This window comes from Cygnus atratus, chromosome 4, assembly GCF_013377495.2.
Source record: "Cygnus atratus isolate AKBS03 ecotype Queensland, Australia chromosome 4, CAtr_DNAZoo_HiC_assembly, whole genome shotgun sequence".
Lineage (NCBI taxonomy): Eukaryota > Metazoa > Chordata > Aves > Anseriformes > Anatidae > Cygnus > Cygnus atratus.
Genome location: NC_066365.1, coordinates 27378482 through 27401204, shown reverse-complemented (window position 1 = coordinate 27401204; position 22723 = coordinate 27378482). Strand labels below are relative to the sequence as shown.

General features: G+C 35.1%; 1 protein-coding gene across 2 annotated transcripts in view; it reads right to left on the bottom strand.

Moving 5' to 3' along the window:
- SPOCK3 (SPARC (osteonectin), cwcv and kazal like domains proteoglycan 3) overlaps positions 1-22723 on the bottom strand; it is a 195929-nt gene that overhangs the window by 70582 nt on the left and 102624 nt on the right. For both annotated transcript variants that reach the window (XM_035549781.1, XM_035549792.2), the window contains one exon: positions 4297-4423. In XM_035549781.1, the coding sequence (XP_035405674.1) occupies positions 4297-4423 (127 nt within the window). The remainder of the gene's footprint in view (positions 1-4296; positions 4424-22723) is intronic.

Here is a 22723-nt window from a genome sequence, read left to right as displayed (position 1 = left end):
TCTAAGAAATACTGATCTGCTCAGAATTTCAAAATATTGAATGTTCTATAAAGTAATTTGTCATCTAAGCTATCATTTCCATTCCCTACAGCTTTCACAGCTATTTATTTTGAATGCACTTGATAAGGAGAGATCAGTTAATATATAATTTGGAATTTTAGTAGTAGAAAAATGGATTAAATAAAGTGAGTCACCCTTCTGACACTTCTGTCTGATTTTATTATTTTTTTGAATATCCTATGCTATCCTATCAATTTAAAGATTCCAGATAAAATTTCAAGCATTACTGGCAAAATGCATTGCTAGCAGACGCTGGAAAACCAGACAGCTTCACACCTGATTTTTTAGTATTAGTTTTTAAACATTTCAACAATTACCAAAGAGTTTCCATTATTTCTCTAAAGATTCGTTTAACCTGATAAACTATACTCCATGGATCAATGAAGACACATTTTTATCTCACTAAAGACAATCTCATCTGATGTGTGACCATATTTTTTTCTCTTGCACCATTTTCTGAAGGTCTGGTTGCAATATAGTACAATATGGTGAATTGTTCCAAGCATCCCAGCCATCACCTCATCCACAGATACACTAGCTTCACTGAATGCATGTTGGACAGCACTGAGTGCATAGCTGGCTAAAACAATGACAGAAGGTAGGCTTCTACCACAAAACACCCCATCTGAGGTGTTTTGCACCCCATCTGCACTCCAAGTCCTTTTTATTCCAGGAAAGATGAAGCCAGAAACAGGCTGCATGAGTTATTCTGGCAGTGGTGACCCTATTTCCCATGGAGTATGGATCCCCATGCCAAATATACACAAGTAACAAAGCCCCAAATATACAGGGGTAGCTACAGCACTGTTTGAGAATTCCTGGAGTTAAAATGAATACTGCACTTTCAAATGCCAAAGTTTAGAGAAATACAGAAGGTAAAACTGGACTAATGAAACTTAAAACACATGCATTATTATTTAAAGGCTACTAACTGAAAGGTGTATGATGCCACCCTGTTAAGGAAACTGCAGGATCTCCCGTTATGGTGAATTTCTTCTTACATAACAATTAACGTTCACTTTGAGTACTCAACATTTCAGCAAGTAATATTTTTATTTCAATATTCTTCTACTGCTAATGATACTTGCTACTTTTCCTTTACGCTGACTGTATGTGACTAACTGTGGGCTGAAAGCACAGTAAACTTTAACCTGCACTGCTAAAAATCAATGGAAAACAACCTTACCTGACTTGGATAAGCTCAGCTTAGAAGTTAGACTTTCTACAATGTAAAATTATTTCTACTATGTACCATTATAAGTTTTTTTTTTCCAAAGCAAAAAAAATGTATGAAATATCTGTAGTTATATAATTAGATACAAACATTTGCATGTGCTTGGTCTGAAAAGGGAGGTCCGTACTCCCAAAGTAGTGTCCATCAGCATCAGAAAACTGCCAGCTGCCTAGCTGTGTTCCAAGGCACTATTACAACTTACTGACTTCTTTTCAGAAAATGTACTGTATACTTTGCCATAGTCATTGACAAATGCATTCTAAATAAAAGAAAATTGCTATATAAACTGCTACTGGAGCTTCATGCCACAATGAAGCTAAACTTTGCCTGGAGTAAAGAAACACAAACATTCATATTTATGTCAATTTTAAAAATGACTGCTCTGGAAATAACCTTGCAAGGACCTTTATTTTGATGCAACTGCAGCATGGAATTTTAAATCATAACACCACTGAAAAAAAATATATATATAAATATTTATAGTAATGCAGATCTTCTGTTGTCATTAACTTTTTTTTTTCTTTTTAAGCATTTTGCTACCATAAACTTATATTAAAATCTACCATTACAAGGTAGTGAAAGACAAAAGGAAAAGCTCTGCAAATGCGCTCTGCTGTGCTGCATTACCTCTGCATTATGTCCATGCAACAGGCATAGAGGTCGGATAATATGTACTACTGTACTGATTGTAGGTCTAATAATGCACTGGAAAGGAAGCATAGTATACCTATTCATTCCACTCATTTCTCATCATCCTGTTTGAGTAGCACAACCTTGCCTTGCCTTTAACACATGAACTGATGTAAAAATACCTGCATCTCATCATTATTTACAGACTTCTGTACATCTGCTTCAGACCAGACCCAGAGCGGCCGTAAACCACTTATAGGACTATTCAGAATACACGGTGACTGAAGTTATTTGATTCTAAATGGATCATTTATTTCTGATCAATTATTCCCACATTTCCACACAATATGAATCAATTCTGAGATTTTCTGCTAGTATATCAGAGTTCAACCACGTATGGTTTACCAACATTGCATATATCAGAATAATTCATTATGGACAATGGATTGATTCTAAAAAGGAGTGAAAAATTGCTTCACAGCTATAGAAACAATCTCTGTGCAAATACAGAGCTACTGGCTTTCCCTCTTCCCCCCTCCCCTCCCCAGTACAATTACAGAAGTTCAATCTTCAGTTAAGAGAAGTAGAAGCACCCAGGCTTGTCTTGGCATGTATTCGTGGGTTTCTTTTTTTGCTTGTTTGGTTGGTTGTTTTTTTTCATTTTACAGTGTTATAGTTTGAGCTTAATTTGTGAGAAAACACTCCTTTCTTTACCTTTCCACCCATTTCACTTCTCCCTGTGATTCTTTTTTTTTATGAGGGAACTGCTTCTGCCCCATCATGTTGGTCAGAGAGAGGTTACAAATAATTTATTTGTTTCTTCTTTCAGACAACCTGCCAGCTTCCAAAGGCAAGGACAGGGGAGCCTGTGGCAGTGGGATAACTAAGGTCTATTTTAATTCCTGTCTTCAAGTCCTCCCTCAAAGACTACTACAGTTCCTCCAGGGTCTCTGTGAGACAGAAAGTTGATAATATACTGAAATAGGCAGTAAGGGTAAAAATCAGCTGCAATGTTTATGTTACATTAGAAAGACAGTAGGGAGAGATCGTAGTGGATAAAATCAACAATACTTCAAAAAAAGTTGCTCATTCAGTATTGTGTATATCAAATTATCTATCTTGTCTACTTAAATTAGAAAATAGGAACTACCTTCTGGTTTATATTTTTTTTTTTCTGGTTACTTTTGGGGATTAAAGACTGGCTCAACCTTCACATGATACAGCAAAAGAAATGGTAAATGACATCTAAAAAGTCATCTAATGTCTAGTAAGATGCAAGAACATTTCAAGCTCTTGATGAAACACAGGAGTTTACTGTAAATCCAAATAAGAACATTTCCAAATACCTAAATTAAACCTTTAAGTTACATTATCACTGGAAAGGAATTATCTTTCTGCTAAGCTAGAGTGTCCAAAATTCATGTAGTGGGCCTCAGATACAGGGTGTAGAGAATGAGAATTACTATAATTTTTAAGGAAAATTAAGATTCTTGCACACTTCCTTAAGTGTTGCATTTTTTTAAGAAAAATATTTTCTAACATAAACAAGGATAAAAGCGTAAGAATTGTCTAAGTTGAGGAAACAGTAGTTATATTCTGATTTTTTTTTTTTATTTCTTCTACTGAAAGTTTTAAGAGAGGACGCTAAACAAAACAATTGTTTTCAGCATTACAAAGTCTGTCTCTCCACCTCCTAGTGAGATGTCCCAAGTCTGAGCTGAGTACCGTACTAATACAGGCTCATGGGTTATGGACTTCAGTGTGACCAAAATCTTTTCTCTACAAAAGACTGGGTAAACTGACAGTACTGTTTTTGAATTATTATTCTGTCTCCAAATAAGTATGACAGAAAAGAAAGGAGGGTTGAGGAATACAGAAGGAAGATTTGATTATGGTCTTAAAATACAGAAAATGCTGTTGCAAGAAGTAAAGATACACAACAATTATTTATGTTATTCTATTTTTTATCTGGGTATTTTACATCTATGCCTAAGTTCTTGGAATGTGAAGCATCCCCTCAGTGGTCAACAGGAATATCATGTTTCCCTGACCACAAACTGGGGACACCAACACTCTACTTCCTATTCAAAACCCTGCATTGTTATCTGTAGCAAACAGACCTAATCTGGAGCTCTGCTACACAGTAGCACCATGCTTTTTCAGGTACTGTTGTTTCATGCTGCTTGGCGTTTGCTACCACTTCACCTTTTACTCTTAAGATACACTACTGTGGCTGTAGGTTGCAGTCTGGAACATATTTTAGTCAAAAGAAATAAAAGTTGATTTATGTAACGACAGAGTATTTTATTTCCCAAGAGCTGAAATTCAAGTGAACAACAAAAGAATAATTCAGTTCTTTATTTAATTCTTACCTGAGAAGAATATGTGTGACCATCTGATCCACAAACAGGATTGGTATAAACTACTGGACACTGCTTGCAGTTTGATGAAATGGGAACACCCCTCCACTGTTTATGGCCTAAACCAGCCTCTTTCATACTGTAAGTAAACAAAAAGTAGGTAATTCTGATAAGCAGTAGTAAAAATAGAACATATTCAGGGTATTTTAATGTGCCTTTACAAACAGTAAGCCATACATAATTTCAGCCATTAAATTTTATTTTAAGTAAAGCACTGTCAGTCTATGCTCACTCACTATCATACCATCTATTTGATACACCTGCAAGTTACTTCAATTTTTAAGACATCTTGGTTGAAAAGATGATTAAGATGTTGCTTCGGTGATGGTTACATTTATTGATCAGTAAAAGACGTCTGACTTGTGTGGTATTTGCTCATCTCTGTTTTTATTAAGTAGTATGAACTGAGCTATTATTAATATTCATGTTTAAAGAGACAACATTTAAGCATTATAGAATATATAATATAAATTATATCATAAATACTTCAATAGAAACAGCTGGTCCTTCAGAGTACTGTTTTACCCTACTTTGACCACTGTCAAAGTATAATAGATTACATTTCTTAAAATTCAGACTCCACCACCAAAGGTGAAGTTCAAAGGTAAATAAAGGCAGTCCACTGGAACACACGGTTGATCTGCATGTGTGTATATGTGTATGCCCGCATGCATCTACCTGAATTATCTAGCTCTGAATCATCTAGTTCTGAATTAACCTTTATTTGATTATTTTTCCAATTGCTCTTTGCACCTATGAAAGCATTTAGTAACCATTGCATCCTTAAAGATCTGTTTTATGAGAGTTGCCTAATTCATAGGCTAGCCTACAACATGCTTTTTATATTAATGGCTTCCATGCAAATAAGAAAATAGAACAATAATGGATAATTTTTATAACATGTTTTCTGCTTTGAATCTTAATCAAGAATCTACCAATAATTATGTTTAGAATACAGCGATGACTTATCACGACACAACGAAGTAGTAAATGTTCACGCTCAAAACGCTCAAATCAAATCTTGGACGGAGCACAACTGTTTCAGCTTGGTTCAGCTAAAGATCATCAAGAACTGTTCTGCTACTTAGTCATGAATCACCGCTTGAGAAGAACTTGTCTGAAGTAATAAAAAAGATATGAACTTGAAAAAAGTAATCTCTGATTACTGCTTTTCTTCTCACTTGACTAAGAATTTTCCAAGCATCCACATGAGCTCCAGCCTAATGAGACTGTGTTTAGATGGCTGCGTAAAGATGCAGCTCTTACTTCTTGTTTCTTCTGTAGCTCATGATTCCCAGAAGTGTCCCAGTAGCCTGAGATTAGTAACAGGACCAGACAGTCCCAGCTATCAAGCTACCTGATGGAACTTCTGTTCATCAGATTCACGGTAACTCTAGAACATTGAATAAAACAATTGCAAAAGTTCCAGACATCAGTCGGAAGAATTCTACTGACATCAGCAAAAACTAGAAATTACAAACAGGATTTGTGGGATACACAGAGGCCACTGGTTATAGTTTCTCAAAACATATCAAAGATGGTACTAGAAGAAATTGAGATTTTTAGCTTATCTGCCCCCACTATTCTATCCTTGTACATGCCATAAATGAAGTATACACCTGAGAAAAGATGGGGGAGGGAACACACATGTCCAGACTGAGGAAAAAGGATTATTAAAATCATCTGAAGGAAGGAAAGAGAATGATGTCTAAAGAAGAATCACAAGAAGACTAGACACTAGAACAAGCTGAGGACAAAGAAATCACAGGTCTGTGAGATGACCATTGGAGACATATGAAGAACAACGTAGCCTGATCGCCTTCTCTCAACCAGCCTCAACTTCATTAGGCTTTTAAATGCAGGCTATCCTAGGCCACTCATTTAGGGCGAAGAGAGTCAACTTTTCCATTCTACACAGAACTCTGTTGAAACCTTCAGCAAATCACTTTTAAGATCTTGGTTTCCATATAACTAATAAGATTTTTCTATAAAACAAAAGTATCTGTGTTTTCCTAACTCAGAAGGTAAAACGATAAATAAATTATAAATAATGGTGTCAGTCCAGAGATACTGGGTCATACGAATGCTTTGGATGGACGTATGATTGGAAGGTTTAGTACAATAATGCAGAAAAAAAGATTTTGTATAATTATAGCCGACCAACAGCTATTTTCTGATGATCAGTCAATGAGATGACAGGAAAAAAGTAAAATCAATAAAAAACATTTTGAATACCAGTTATGGTACACACATGCACTTCATAAAATCTATTAATAGTACCTTAAACTTACATACTCTAACATTTCCTTTCATCATTATTTAATTATATCAAATTTGCTTCTCTTGACTATTTCTATGTTGCCATTACATTGGCATTTCTGTGTTTGTGTTGTTGTTGTTTTTTTCCCAACTAGGCAATGAACTTACATACAAACTATTAGCATGAAAATAACTAAGAAGCCATTATTATTACGGTATAAATCATCTTGAATTAAAATCATTGTTGTATGCCCATGATGTCATTAAATAAGACCCAGAAGGACTGTTTAATGACAATGTAAGTAATTTCAGTTACAATTTACTTAAGATATACACATAAAGCAATACATTGTTACATTCTACATATAAGAGGAAAAGAATTAGTAAACAGACAACAAAAAAAAAGTTACTCCGCTGTAAAATTTCACTTTTTTCTTCCTTCTATTCATTTTTTTTCCATTTGATAAGCATAAAAAAACCACCCAGATCACTGCAACTCGCAGTTACTAAAATTGTGGCATTTAATTTTCTGATTCCATTACAGTCAGTATAAATGTTCATGTCCATTACTATTTTGCCACAACAAATATATGAAGCCACGTAAAAGTTAGCCTCTTTCACTGACAAATCTTGTACTTCTTGATTTCCTGAAAAGGGTTTTGGGATCTCTCTAGTAATAAAGTAAATTAAGTACTGAATACACAAGCTCCACATTATCTGACATTGCTGACACTCAAATAGTAGAATTAAATCTATGGGTTTAATTTACCAGCAACACTTGTGATTGCATTAATTTGCGTACACCCAATTGTGCATATGCTTTTAGACTGCACATGCAACTGCAGGTCTGGAAACATAATTAGACAATCTGCACAATTACTGTAGCCTATGTACCTGTTTGCATACATAAACTTACCTTTCTGTATACACAATGATCGTGCCTGCGAATACTTTAAGAATGCTTAATATAACGCCTTGAAAATTCAGCTACAAGCTACTGACTCTTTGGAAACATGACTTATTTGATGACATAAAATGCATGAGTGTCCAATTCACTTGATGGAACTTGATAGTTAATAGCTAGATCTGAGAATCCTCAAATACAGGTCTTCAAATGCAGACTGACAGAAACAAATTTGACTTACTAAAGAACTAATGTTTCAAAGAACTCCTGCATTTTTTCTCTGATAACTATATTTGCATTTCTTAGATAGTTTAGAATTATTCTGATTTAGAGACTGTCTGATTATATTTTGATATGGTCTTTGGGGGACACAATCAGGCTGTGTCAGATTAACATAATTAGAAAAAGCACTTGTATTGCAAAATCTAATTTGGTTTTGTTAGAGTTGACTACATTTCCTTCGAATTTTCTTTTTCATGTGAAAGCATCCTGGAACAAAACTACAGTTGTCAATATGTTTTTGAGATGTTCCTTTCAAATATCAAAAGAAACCCGGCAGGTAGCTCAGCACCACACAGCCATTCACTCACTCCCCATCAGGGGGATAGAGGAGACATTCAGAAAAAAAAAAAAAAAAAAAAAAGTAAAATTCATGGGTTGAGATAAAGACAGTTTAATAGGACAGAAAACGAAGGGAAAATAATAACAATAATAATATTATTAAGAATAACAACAACAACAATAAAATACACAAAACAAGTGATGCACAATGCAATTGTGTACCACCAGCCAACCAATCCCTGAGCAGCAGCCCCCCCAACCTGACCAACTACCCCCTTATTTATTGTTCAGCATGATGCCATGTGGTATGGGACATCCCTTTGGTCAGTCTAGGTCAGTTGTCCTGTGTCCCCTCCCAGCTCCTTGTGCACCCCTATCCTCCTCGCTGGCAGGGCAGCATGAGAAACAGAAAAGTGGTTGGCTCTCTGTGAGTACTGCTCTGCAACAGCTATAACACACGTGTTATCAGCATTATTCTCATACTATATCCAAAACACGGCACCATACCAGCTACTAGAAAGAAATTAACTCTATCCCAGCCAAAACTAGGCCACATGGCCAGCTCTTGTGTGTGTTTCTATGTTATTTTGACTTGTTTCACTATTTTGCATTATTCCCATAGAATACAAGAAAAAATTATCTTGAGAAACTAATAATAGTTGAACAAATCTGAGATGAATGAAGCAGAGGTTAAGAAAGTTGCTCTAAAAATATAATAAAAAAATACATTTTTAGCAATTTAAATTAACAGTGTTGTCAAGATGTTTGTATTTATTGATGGACCAGGATAACATTTAGCAGGTGCATGTGAGATTATATAAATTCAGCTATTATTTTTCCCCAGCACGTACACCCAAGAGGTCAGACCAGAAAATTGCATGTGATCTATCATTTTTGTCAGGATCACTAAACATACATACTCAGTATTATTTTAGAATTCAGAGTATTTTTTTCTGTGCATGTAAAATCAAAATGCTATTTACTGATTTGCACACGAAAAGGAAAACAAGCAGATGTTTTGAAGATACAAATTCTTACTCTTTTCACCTACATGTAATATTAACAAAATGCTTTATACTTTTAGATGGTTTCTGGACCTGTTGTCATATAGCTCCATTATTTTCTGCAGTATTCTGCCTACTTTTGTCAAGCAAAGAAACAAGTATTTTTTCAGATGTCTATATAATGACCTAAAACCTAAAAAAAAAAAATAGCCCTATATATTCTTAAGAAACAGTTGTAAGTAATACTGCTGAAATTTTCTGGAATAGTATTTCCCTCACTTTGACTGAAGTTAGGTCGTACAGCATTTTAATGGGACAGAAAAGCAAAGAATGCACAGCAACCCAGAAATGAGTTCTCACTATTTAACTTACCTGTAGTTGCCTGAGAGGTGAAAGGGATTTTAATATACAAACTGCTGAATGCAGAACTCACACCAACCTCCTTTGGGTTGGCAAAGTTTACAGGAGTAAACACATTTCTAGGAGTAATGTGTTATACATGACTATGCAAATTACCAGAAGCTTAGAAGCTTTTTGTTTCGTTTTGGCTTCTTTGGAGGGTAAAGAGGAGAATATTTCAGATTGAAGCATGCAAAGATTTTCACCAAAGCCCCTAATTTCCAGATGGTAGGCTATAGGTACATGTTGCTTTAAAATAGCTAGTACTTCGTGAGAACTTTATTGCAAACTGAAGGAAAAAATGACCTCTGTAGAAAAGGCTCTAAATACTCTTTCCAAACTATAAGAGATGGTAGCTCTTCTGAACTTAACATATGTCAGTCCTTCCTCCCAGCTGTAGCTTGTCTTTAAAAAGTTATCATTAAAATCCTTTTTAGTTGAAGATCAAAGACAGAAAAAGGATGTTCAAATATTACCTAGAGACAGTAACAGAATATACACTTGTTAAAGGATTAAGATGGCTGTGTGACAAGTTCTTCTATACTATATGAAACAACACCTCAGAGGACAGTTAAACCATGAATTGCTTAATCGCTAGTATATTTATGTATTTTTCAGTTCTTTTGATGTTGTTTTGTTACATCCATAATTTCTTTCAACTTCCCTCTTAAGTATTGTAAATACTGTAATAACAGTACTGATGCCAAACAGTTACACACAGACTTCACACACAGTTAAGAGGATGTAAAGCAATAACCTTATTTCTCATTTCAAGTGGTAAAATACGCAGGAGGCATATTTAAACTGCAAAGAGAATGTCTTCCTGAAAGCCAGTTCCTCAGGTTTTAAAGGTTCTCTTCTTGTTTCCTAAATGTACTAACTTGTATCTACAGAACACTGCCGTATGTACGGCGAGAAGGTCTCTCTCTCTCTCTCTCTCTCTCTCTCTCTCTCTCTCTATATATATATATATATATATATATATATACTAGTCATAAATACTAGTCATAAACCTCCCACTGCTGCAGATTCTCTATAGCTGAGCAAAGCATGAAGAACAACTACATTACAGCAGCTTGTAATCCTGAGAAGCCTGCTTGGAAAGAGCATACAATTTAAACATACTGCACTACACAATTTAACCGTGATTACATGGCTCTGTAAATGTCCATTCTAAATTGCTTAAGGCTACTCCTTACACTTCAGAAAATGCAAACAAAACCAAAAAAAATAAACTAAACTTTCAGGAACAAAACAACTAGTCATAGATGGAAGACTATTAACTTTGTTTTCTATGAAACTGTAGGAAACATCCAATTTTTCTTTTATTTGTTACAGTAAAGGTTCTCATTTCTCCAGAAGCTATTTTCTACACAGGTATCCATTTGGCAGCCCATGAATTTACAGCATGCCCAAATTACTCTGCCATCTAGAGGCCAGACAGAGAAATCTTATCACAGATCATTACTTAGCAGAAAAATGCAACGTAAGGAGGCCAAAAAATCATGTTGGCAGATAAGCTGATTTCCTGATTTCCAAGATGACATCATTAAAAGCAGTGTGGCCAGCAGGTGGAGGGAGGTGATTCTCCCCATCTTCTCTGCCCTCATGAGACCCCATCTGTAGCACTGCATTCAGTTCTGGGGCCCCCAGCACAAGAAGGACATGGACATGTGCGAGCAGCTCCAGAGAATGGCCACCAGGATGATCCTGCAATACCCACACGGTTAGAGGCTTTTTTTTTTTTTCTTTCTTTCTGATATCTTAGAGAGATTGCCTTCTCCATTGTTCGTATAATACTTACTTATTCAGGCTGGATGTGGCTCTGGGCAGCCTGCTCTAGTGGTTGGCAACCCTTCCCAGGGCAGGGGGGGTTGAAACTAGATGGTCTTTAAGGTCCTTTTCAATACAGGCCATTCTATGATTCTATGATAAATTCTTAGTTTAGTGCAGAGCAAAACCAAAACCTATACAATGATCTAGGTTGATACCTGGTTTAGTAATCATGATAAGTCTTCTAGGTTTGGTAGACAAGAATTACCATAGCAAATAATAATTTCTCACAAAATACATCACAATATGATAGAGCAAAGCTGAGCCCAAAAGGAGGACTTTTTGATGATTCACATAATAGTAGGAACAACCACTACTAGAAGTGTTCAAGGATTAATGTTTTCAGAAACTGTACAAAACATAAACAGACCCTAGTACATGAAGTAAGTTTATTATGATCACGGTTTTCTGCATATTCACTATGCAAAGCAAAATTCCAAAATGCATTTGATAATCCAATTACAGATACAGTTCTCATGAGCATCTTAATGCCTGATTCATAAATAAGTGAAGAAAAATTATAAATATAACAGGATCAAATAACTAATAATCACTGCTACAGCCCAAATAAGAAAAATAATGAATATATTTTAATTCATACTACCATTTGAATGGCCACTCCTTCCAAATCTACTTATTTTATGTTGAACAGAACAACAGAATAATTTTTTAACTAGAAATAACTGATTTCCATACAGGCCCAGAACACTGACTGCCACTAACTGTTCTTTTACCACTACAGAAGTAAATTCATATTCCCCTCCTAACATCCAGAACCCTAGAGACAGTGATTCTCATGCAATCTGTCTTCCTCATTGCCTTCGAAGTGCAAGTTTCACTCCAGCTGCCTGTGTTCCCAGTTCTTTCCTCCCTCACATGGATCAGTCACAGTGTCTGCTTGAAAATGAAGATAGGAAAGAAGGAAGAAAAGTCTATTTATAAGAATCACATTAATATTTGAAAGAAGGAGTTCCATTTTCTCTATTATCATCATCATATATGCCTTCTGTGTCAATCACCTGAATTCTAGTGCCAACAGGCAGCTGAAAACTTTTGTTTCTTTAAGTACTTAAAAAGTTTGTCTGCATACTTAAAAACGTTATATACAACTCTTCTGGTAGGCTTATTGGTAGAAAATATTTGAGCTAATAATCAGTTTCAGAAGAACATGTCTTTTTTATTCCTGAATAGTAAAGAAGATAACTAAAGAAACATTACTTCTACAAAGTGACCGATGTGACCCAAGAGTTTAAATAATGTACAGCTTGAACATTTAAATTCATTTTTTCTGTACCTGTTCATTTTCTCTAAAAAACATCCATTCATCTCGTTTTTTAAATAAAGATTCATTCCTCCTAGTAAACTAATCTGTTATTTAATGGAAGGCATTCTCAAATTCACATATGAATGCTAAAATTACTTCAAGATGATGTTACATTTTCAGGAAAAGCATTTGTAACCTTCTGGAAAACACATCACTCCCCAGCAGTGACATAGCATAAATCCTGAGGCAATGCGATTCCAGAAGATGCAATTCCATGCAACCCAAAAAATGAAAACCAACAACAACTATTATATATTCATATATGATCAATTTTTGATAATATGATAATATTTGATCAAATGATCTGATCAATTTTTTAAAAGTCAAGAACATGGAAACAAGCTGAAGATCTCCTTAGCTTCTGAACCTATGGAAAAATAAATTTTATTAAGGAGAACAGTGCCACTTTAAACATTAGTGGGTAAGACAGAACATTTTACAGTTTTTGTCCACAGAGATTACATTCTCAACATCAAAGGGAGTGAAAGCTGACTAATGCTAGATATACCGAAAAGAAATCAAGACAACTGCTACAGAGGCCATTTTACAGCTATAGATTTTATAAAGGTTATTAATGATACGTCAGCAATTATGCTTTATTTAAAATGGAAGCAGAAACAAAGTATTGAAAGTTATAGTTAATGCTCTATTAGGAATAAAGGTGTTGGTAAACTAGAGCATTTGTAAAGCCAATAGTAAAACAAAACAAAACAGATATGAACTCGTGCGTTTTAAATCTAAATGGCTTACTCAGCTTGTCAAGTGTTGCCATACAGGTATGCCACCTGCATTTCATTTGACTTCTAGGTGATTGATCTCAGCAAGATACCGTACCAAAGTCCCACTGACTAGTCCTGCACAATCTGTTTAAATCTGAGGACAAGTGATACTCTCTAAAAATCCAGGATTTGTGATTTTTTGGATTTTATGGATTTTTTTTAAATCAATTTTCCTCCGAAGACTTTAACACCACTTTGTAGCTCTAATATCTTCTTGGTTTTATTATAGATCAAGTAAAGGGATTTTTTTCCTTCTCCCAGAAAGTTTTTGTCGTTGTTGTTGTTCCAAGAAAACTACTTTGGATTTTGTTCACTTAATATTGTTATCTTAAGGCAGATGTTTCAGAATCTTTGTCCTCTGCTCTGTGACAACTCAGAATACATAACACAACTGCAAGAGCCAGCTTTACATTTAAATAGGGACAAATAGTGGTAAAATTTGTACAAGTTCCTCCACATTATTTAAGATTCCTTTTTTTAGCAGTTTATGTACACTGCACGTGAACTATATATTTAAAACCAGTAACTATATTAGAATTTAAGAATATATTCCTATCAATCTTCACCAATTTTTATAGAATTGATATTAAAACAAAGTTTCTATTTTTTTCCATATACAACAAAGATTAGTAGATAGAAAAACTCTCCACTAGCTTTAAAATAGTTACAAATATCAATGTGCTTTTATCATATATTACATCTTAAAACACTAATTGCATTGCTAACTTACACTTTAAAATAAGATTTCATAATCAGAGCAGGTAATATTTGAAACTGCCAATTGACAGCAGGAAGTTCTCAGATCTGCCTTATTTTCAAGTCCTGGAATAAGGAAAAACCTATAAGCTTCTTAATTAAAAGACCATAGTAAAATTCAGATGTTTAGAAAGATAAGACAGAATACTAAGTGTTGAGTGCTATACATTATTCTGATAGGGTAGCTGGTGAGAGAATAAAAAGGTAAACACAGAACAGAGGTAAACTCCTAAGGAAAGGATATTTAGCCCTCTCTGAGAATTTCTATTTCATCTCTTAGGCAAGTGTATTTGCCATTCCTGGCTTTATAACATCAGCGCTACCTGTTTAAAAGACTCCTATTGCATTAAATCCCGATTCATTTGCAGCACAAGATGAAGTCAAATGCATTCTGATATGGCCCAGGACACTTGTCACTGAAGATATGTAAAGCAGTACAACTCTCTAGAAAATCAAGCTGATGTTTTTCAGCCTGAAGTGGACCTGGTGCAGGGAAATACGGAATAAGCAAGGTGTTTTGTTGTTGTTGTTGCTGGTGTTTGATTTTTAATTTAAAAAGAGCAAATACAGTTCAGGAATAGCGTCATTATGTGTCAGACTGGTTAGCCATACTTTCCTACACTGTTGTCATTCCTTGGTATAAGACACCAATACGAAACTATAATAAGATCACCTTGTGTTCCTTTGAATAACACTGATAATCTTGGTATCCTCACTGTTCGTCAGGAATGTATAATGTACATACTACTATTGTCTCAGTCCTCTGATGTCTCTTCCCACACACTAACAAGTTGTAAGGCTGCTGGAAGGGAACATGAACATACATTTTCCATTTACACAGAACTTACATGAGCCTGTCTTCACAACACCACATAATTCAGCAATTAATTTATTATTCCACTTGTTTGCAAATTGTATATTTAAAAAAAAAAAAAAAAAGCCTATGCAGCCTTTGCGAGAGCTGACATACAATAGCTACAAAACAAAGGACACTTTTTCCCACCTTCAGATTCATAAAAATACCGGTAAATGCAATCCTTGTAAACAAGATTTAATAAACAACTTTTTTTTTTTTAATTTGATTACTTCTAGACTGCTAGAGGAATTGAAATTATCTTTCTTCACTTTTTATCCTGTCTGTTTTAAGGAAGATTAAAAACAACAATGGAGGCTTATGGACTTATCATCGTTTCTGATAAACTCATGTATATGCTATTTTCACAGCATTGTTGTGAAAAGAACTTCAACAGTAACAAAACCATAAGAAACAGCACCACGCTAAGGGGCAAAAGCCCATCTCTCAGAATGAGAAACACTACAGTTAATTATGTATACAAATAAATCATAACAATGTATTGTCATTAAGAGCTTGTTGACCACAACCAAGAAGTTCCACTGACCCTTTTCCTCTACTGTAGACTTTGCAATCATGAATTTATTGTAAACTTCAGAGCACACTTGGATGCTTTTCAAACATATTTGGACTTGAAAGATCACCACCAATAATGTAAGCCAGCAGTAAATGGCTGAATATAATACATTATCAGCACAGCTGGTGATAAGGAATGAGGCCCACAAATATTTTTATGATTTTGATTTTCATTTTACAGGGTTCTTTCACAAAAAAAAATCATTCTGGTTACAGAAATTACTTTTAAAGTAGTTTCTATTTGCAAGGCTTTTCAGAAAGGCTAGGCAATCATTTGCAATTGTGGTCAGTTCTATAAAAAAAATTAAATTTAAAATCCAACCCTATAGGTTTTAGCACAACTTACAGAAGCAGGTACAATTACATATTAAACATTTCTTCTAAATTTGCTGTTATCAAGATCTGCTATCCATACGGTATTGGAACTACACACACATATATCTGTCTGAAAGAAAACTGAACTGAATACATACTGAATTGGCAGCTGGAAAAACAATCATATGGTAATACTTATTTCAGAATTCGTGATTAATGCATGTACAGGTCACATCATGTGTAAAAACTTGTTGATAAAACTGGCAACATGCCTTGTTCAAAGCAAGTACAGAAAAGACAGTATGACACTATTTACAGAAGATTACTTTCATGTCTGACTAAACTGATACCCTTTCTACTGTCATCACCTGCTTTATAACAAGGAAAGGTTTTGCATAACACATTAGGAAACTTGCGTACTGCGAAGCTGGAAGAAGGTACCCTTAGACCATCCAATTTGGATTCCTCTGCTAAATCTTAATGCTACTTTGGCAAGCCTGTTGAAAAGTTTGCCTCCAAATAAATTTTCAAACAATAAGTGCAAAGATTTCTTCCTTTTTCCCATGTCAAACAAACATGCATGATGTACCCTGCTGTCTTTCACGGTAAGGTACATTTTCTGACCTTTGGCTATTCTTGTAGCTTGTTTCTGAATCCCCTCGAATTCTCAGTATTTTTCCTGAATTGCGGGCATTCGAATGGCACAGTATTGTGGTAGTAGTTACACTAGAACTAGAGATAGTACAACCACTCTACACTTCATTCAGATCAGTGCATTCCCCCACTAATTAGCAATCTTTAAATTTAGAGACAACTCAAGACTGACAGTAGTATATGTAATACCAGTCCTATGATTCTACATTCTCCATTGGGGGAGGGGGGGGGGGGGAGCGTAACAGCTTTAACAGCTTTCTTTCAAGTGGGAGCTCTAAAACACCCAGGTACTGCATCACTACAACATGCCTACATTAGTGTAGTAACTCTAAAATTTTTACTATTTTTACCAGTATTCATAAATTCCTAATTTGTTCAAATTATGTAGCTGGCATTAGCATTTCAGATCCAAATGTCATACTACAGGCCTATTTAAATGGTTTTTCAGCACGTTCAAATGTGGTGGTTTGTTATAGCATGCTTCCTTATTATCTTTACAATTTGATACATATACAACAATGTTTATATTAATGTGCATTGAGATATACACACATGGACACAAATACATTCAAAATCTGCCCAAGTTCTGTGGCCTTGATTCATTAGTTCCCAGCTTGTGACAATTTCTGAGATTAACAGCAGAACACTATCTCTGTTAGTACACCTTGCTTAAACAAGTCACTGATTTGTAGTGAGCCAAGTAAAAGTTGGCTATTTTCCATCACATCCCATGTTTAACTGACAAAATCATGAGACTAAAGGGAAAACTAACACTGAACAGCTGATACCAATGGATGCAGTTTGAGCTTTCCCTTTCTATTCTGCTGCCAGAAACCACCACAAAAATTCCTTAGTTGCCTTTTTTCCCCCCAAGAAGAGACAATCAAACATGTATTTTAATAAGTGTTTGACTGGCAAACTGATTCACTGCACTTCTTATCTTTGGATGTTTTCCTGCATCGACACATTTTGATATGCGTTGATTGTTCTTAACTATATCAGCTTCAGTTTTAGCACTTCAACTAAAAAAGGGTACTGCACAAAATAACTTGTGGAAGTATCCTAAAATCAGCATGTTCTATTTGAGTCTCTTAGCCCTGAATTTAAAACAAATATATACTGCATTCACTACAGTTGCTGTTCATGTATCTTTCCCCCTTGTTAATTTATACTGATGACATTTACAGAGTTGTCATGTCTTTTCTCACACCAACTGAGACACGGTGAGATAATCCATTTTTAGAGAGTAGAATTTACCTGAAATATTTTTCTGGAAACATCAGTGGAAACTTTTTTTTTTCTGGAATATGGCAGTGTATTTCATGCTCAGTAGCTTATTTTCTTATGATGTGTATGTAACAGAAGTATTTTGAGCCAATTCCAGAATGCAAGGAGAGGCTTTAGGATCTCTGTCTTTCTCTAGATTGTATTTAGCAATTCCCAATTCCTTATGACACCTGTGAGGAGTAAAAAGCCACTTTTCCAAATAATACATTCAAAATATTCATGTTCAGGGATCTGAGTACCCCTTAATTGCCTGAGTGGATCAGGGTTCCTTTAGAGTCTCTTTACGGCACACACCCTTGCAGCCATTCATTTTAATGAATGTTCCTTGCTCTGTAACACAGCTTTAAAGCAGGCTTTACACTTTTTTTTTTTTTTTTTTAAACCTGATTTGGTTTTCTTTCTCTGGTACTTAACTCCATTCATCATTGTGTTCCTCTGCCTGGCTGATGCTGCTCCCACCACCTGACAGTTCAACTTGTTACATCTGCCAGTTTTAATTAATCGTTCTCCTCACCTACAGAAATATCACACCTGTTTCACTTAAACAGTAATAATAATTTGCGTGTTTTGTTTTTTCTTACATTAATATGCTATATTACACATACTGTGTAAAACAATTCTACCTACCCTGGACACTTGTTTTAATTAAACACCTTTGAACAGTACTCAACTCTCTTACTAGTCTAAATCAGGAATACTTCTGCTGAAGAAAACTATGTAATAAACAGAACCAAGCCTCTCTATATACTATCTACTGCCTGGTGCTGAGGAGCAATAAGGCTTGAAATGAGCCAGCTGTCTCAGTAATTCCAGTGCTAGCATTACTTGTCCTTTATTCTACTGCCAAAATGCATCATCTTCCTCTAATCATTTCAAAAGCATCAAAATATCATGCCTGTAGTTATAGATTCTAAGACATAGCACACAGACAGAAAACTGACTTGTGTGTTGGTCCTCAGGATTACACGTAATCTCTGTATGGAATTTAAATAAAAAATGAAATAGTATCACCTTGAACTGGTTTTGCTAGTGTGATTACATTAACTCACTTTTTGCAAAGGCCATGATGTTTTCAGATGATGATGTTAATACAGTGTTAGAAGATCCCTTGCAAGCTGCAAACAAAAACTGTTTTACAGCTCATAAATTTTTATGAGCATAATCTATGTCTGCATATCAGTGCCTTATGAAACTAAACTTCTATGTTCTGGCTCTGGTTAATAGATATGGCATTTCTATGACAAACAGAATTCCCTTAGATGATCTAGCTAACTGACAGCTTACTACAGTGCAATATTCCAACTGCTCTCTAGATAGATGGGGGAGTCACGTATCAGCACCTCTTTTCTCACACCCCTGGTGGGAGAGAGAGAAGGAGGGAGGGAAGGGGGCGGTAGAGAGAGGAAGAAGTTCTTTCATCTTGGAATTATCTTTATGTTAGTATGGTATTTTGGGGATTCATGAATAGTATCTAATAACATCAAAAAATCAGAAGATAAAGCTGGCCCAGGGGTTTGCTCAGAACAAGTATACAGTAACAAGTAAGATGATAGCACAGCAAGATTTATGGTGAAACTCAAACACAGAGAATCATCTGCTGGGTCATACTAAGTTACCCTAATGATGTTCTTTTAGAAAATAAAATAAAATAAAATAAAATAAAATAAAATAAAACAAAACAACTCTAAGAATATTTTCTGGCCTATTACTGAAGACAGGCTAGATTTCTTGTAGGTCAGGAGTGCTTCTCCTCAGATGTCAGATATGCTAATTCATCTCTGAGTTGACTACACAGTGAAATTCATGCATATGCATGGCAAGCCCAAAGCACCAAAGAGCACCATCTCTATCATACATTCACTGTGCAATTTGTCTGTGGTCACCCACAATGCCAAATATATAGAAATTTCCTGAGCAAGTATTAAAAATTGTCTTGACAAAATCTATGAGCACAAAAAGTCAACTTAGATATATGTAAAATCTAATTCAACAAAGCATAGTGCCAGCTAAACATACGAAAATAAATAAAAGAGACAGTAACACAAAGACTCCATTTTGACTCCACATTGCTTGCAATTCCCCTTTTCTTTAAAATTTAATCCTAATATGCAGTTTGAAAGAGTTCCAACAGCTGGTTTTACTTACTAGCCTGCTATTGTCATAGATGCCCCTTCTATCTCTGGGTATCTGTCTGAGTTTAGTATACTGCTGTGTCGAGGGGAAAAAAAGAAGTTTAAAACAAAACCCTATTATTTTCATGGGCTTCTATAAATGAAGCTGTTTTTAAAACAAAATATTATTAGTGCTGTTGTTTGAAGCAAGAAAATCAAAGACCTTAAAAGTGTTAAGTTTTCTTGTCTGCTAACTCACACACAGAGATAAAATAGATAATTTTAAAGATGAAATTTAATACAAAAAATAGAGAGATCCATGATGAAATTTCTGTGCCAGGATATGAAAGAGAAACTAATAAGATTGCCAAAATAAGTTTTTACAAACTACTGGAATGCTGTCTCACATTATTTAGTCTAACATGACAGAAGTTCTCTTATGTATGTTGACACTGTATTTCCTATTATATCTTTTAAAAAAAATCTTTATTCTACAAATTAAGTTGGTAGCCAATTCTTCTATTGTTGAGAAAGTTAAGGTTCCTATTTTTCTTTGATTTTTTTTCCATTAGTGTACAAACACATGAGCAGTCTACCTTCTTTCTTCCCTTTTCCTTCCCTAAAATTTTAATGTTGCTTCAATAAAATGGTATCTACAGGATAATACATAATCTACCTATTCTCCATTCGAGCCTCCATAAAGTATTTCCAACCAGGTTTTACTTCAGGTTTGCAAGTGTGACTGCGTGAACATTAATCCATGCTGTAAGTGGAAACAAAGTACTGTGAAAGGGCAAAGTAATACATAAAAATGAAGGAGAGTTATTTTTCAAGAGATGAGAATATTAAGGAAAACTACAAGGAAAATGTCAAGGGATCAAACCCTAAAGAAACAAAAACATGATCTCAAAGATGAAATAGCAATGATAAATATTTATATTACAATATCAGGAAGAGAATTGTACTCTAGACATAAGGATTTTGTTTAAACTTTGACTTTAGTTCCATACTTCATTCTGCATCATGCAGAATTTGAAAAATTGTCCTAAATATTTTGAAAATTATTTCAAGCTCTTCAGAAAAACTGAAAAATAAGATACCTTAGGCCTCAACTATTTCTCTACTTTGTTGCTTCTACAGGGACTCCCTCTCCATGTAACTGGGGTCCTTGCTGGTGCCCCAATTGGTGGACTCTGGTATTATGCTTGCCAAAACACAACATGTATCCTAAGTTAGCTGCCTAATTTAATCTTCAAAGGCATGACTGTACAAAATAACAAAATCACCACTCCCAGCCTCAGAACTGAATACATTTCCAAATAATGTGCTTTAAAAATAAAAGACAATAAATCCAGATTTTAAGTATAAAAACTGCAATGTAGCAAGACTGAGAAAGAGGCCATGGTTAAATGAGAAAGTAAAACAGTGATCTACTGAGAGATGATGGAAGTGGAAAGTGCAGTGGGACACAGAAAGCATTTCATAATTTGCTTAGGAAAACAACTGTTGAGTTAAAACCAACAAACAAACAAACAAAAAAACACATGATTTTCTGCTTTGAAAGCTCTTGAGATCAGACAGTGGTACTTTTTCCTTCTCTATTTCAATTTCTTTTTATTGCTGCTTTTATTGCTTCAAGTATGTATAAATAACTGTATCTTCTGGTATCTGAGTAGCTTTGGAAAAAAATACATTGTGGTATCTAATTGGGCTATTGTCCAGTGCAGTCTGCTGATCAAATGTAGCACCTCTTTTCAGACAGCAGCCTTACAAAAAAAAACAACCAGAAAGTGACCATAAAAAACAGGCAAATCCTACACCTCTTTATTGCCAAGAAGAGGTTGCTGCATGTCAGAAAAATGAGTCGTTGCATCTGTATGCTAGCTTAAAGGCCTGTGCCAGCTATCTACACTAATATCTAAACATTTCTTTTAACCTCAGTGCTGACCAAGAACTCTGCAGGAATAACATCATGTCAGAATTAAATAGGTCCCTGAAATTTGTTTTGAATTTGCTACCTCATGCATTTCTCCTGGTTCTTTCATTATGAGAGGGTAAATGAAAGCAACTGAGCAATAATTCCAGAAATAAAGTCCTATCAGTCTTTCTCATTAATTTACCTTTTTTCTTAGTGCTCATTTTCCAGTACCTTTTCATCTAGAAGCCTCTCTAGGTCTTTCACCATATTTTTAACAGCTTTGCACTGCTTCTGTTTTTGCTATGTGCATCAAGGTGGCCAGAGATAACCAGGACTTAACACAAATAAATTGTGAGACTGCAATCAGAAAATGATTTTGTAACAGATGATTCTCTTTACCATTCTTAACATTTTGTTTGCTTTTATAACTACTGCATCTACATACCTTTTCCCTGAGTTAGTCATAATGACACTTTGGGCTTGGTTCTCAGTAGAACATACAGACACTAGTCACTGTAACTTGTGTTACCTCGTTTTACAATTTGAAGATAGGAGAGGTGAACTAGGGAGCATGAAAGAAGCACTGCAGCGTAGTTTAAAAACCTCTAGCATTTGTACTTTGAAGGAAATGGTTATATGATATCAGTATACTTCTAGAATATGAAAGGGAATTCAGTTTTCAGGAGATGCCTCTAATGTGTGACATAGAGGGCTCAAGTCACCTCACAAGTGTTGATATTGGCAGAAGTTGTAAGAACAATGAATAAGGAGGACAGCAAGCCCTTACATCCTATTTTGTAGCACAGAAGTTTATGACCACCATGAGCAAGAGACTGTGATCTAGAC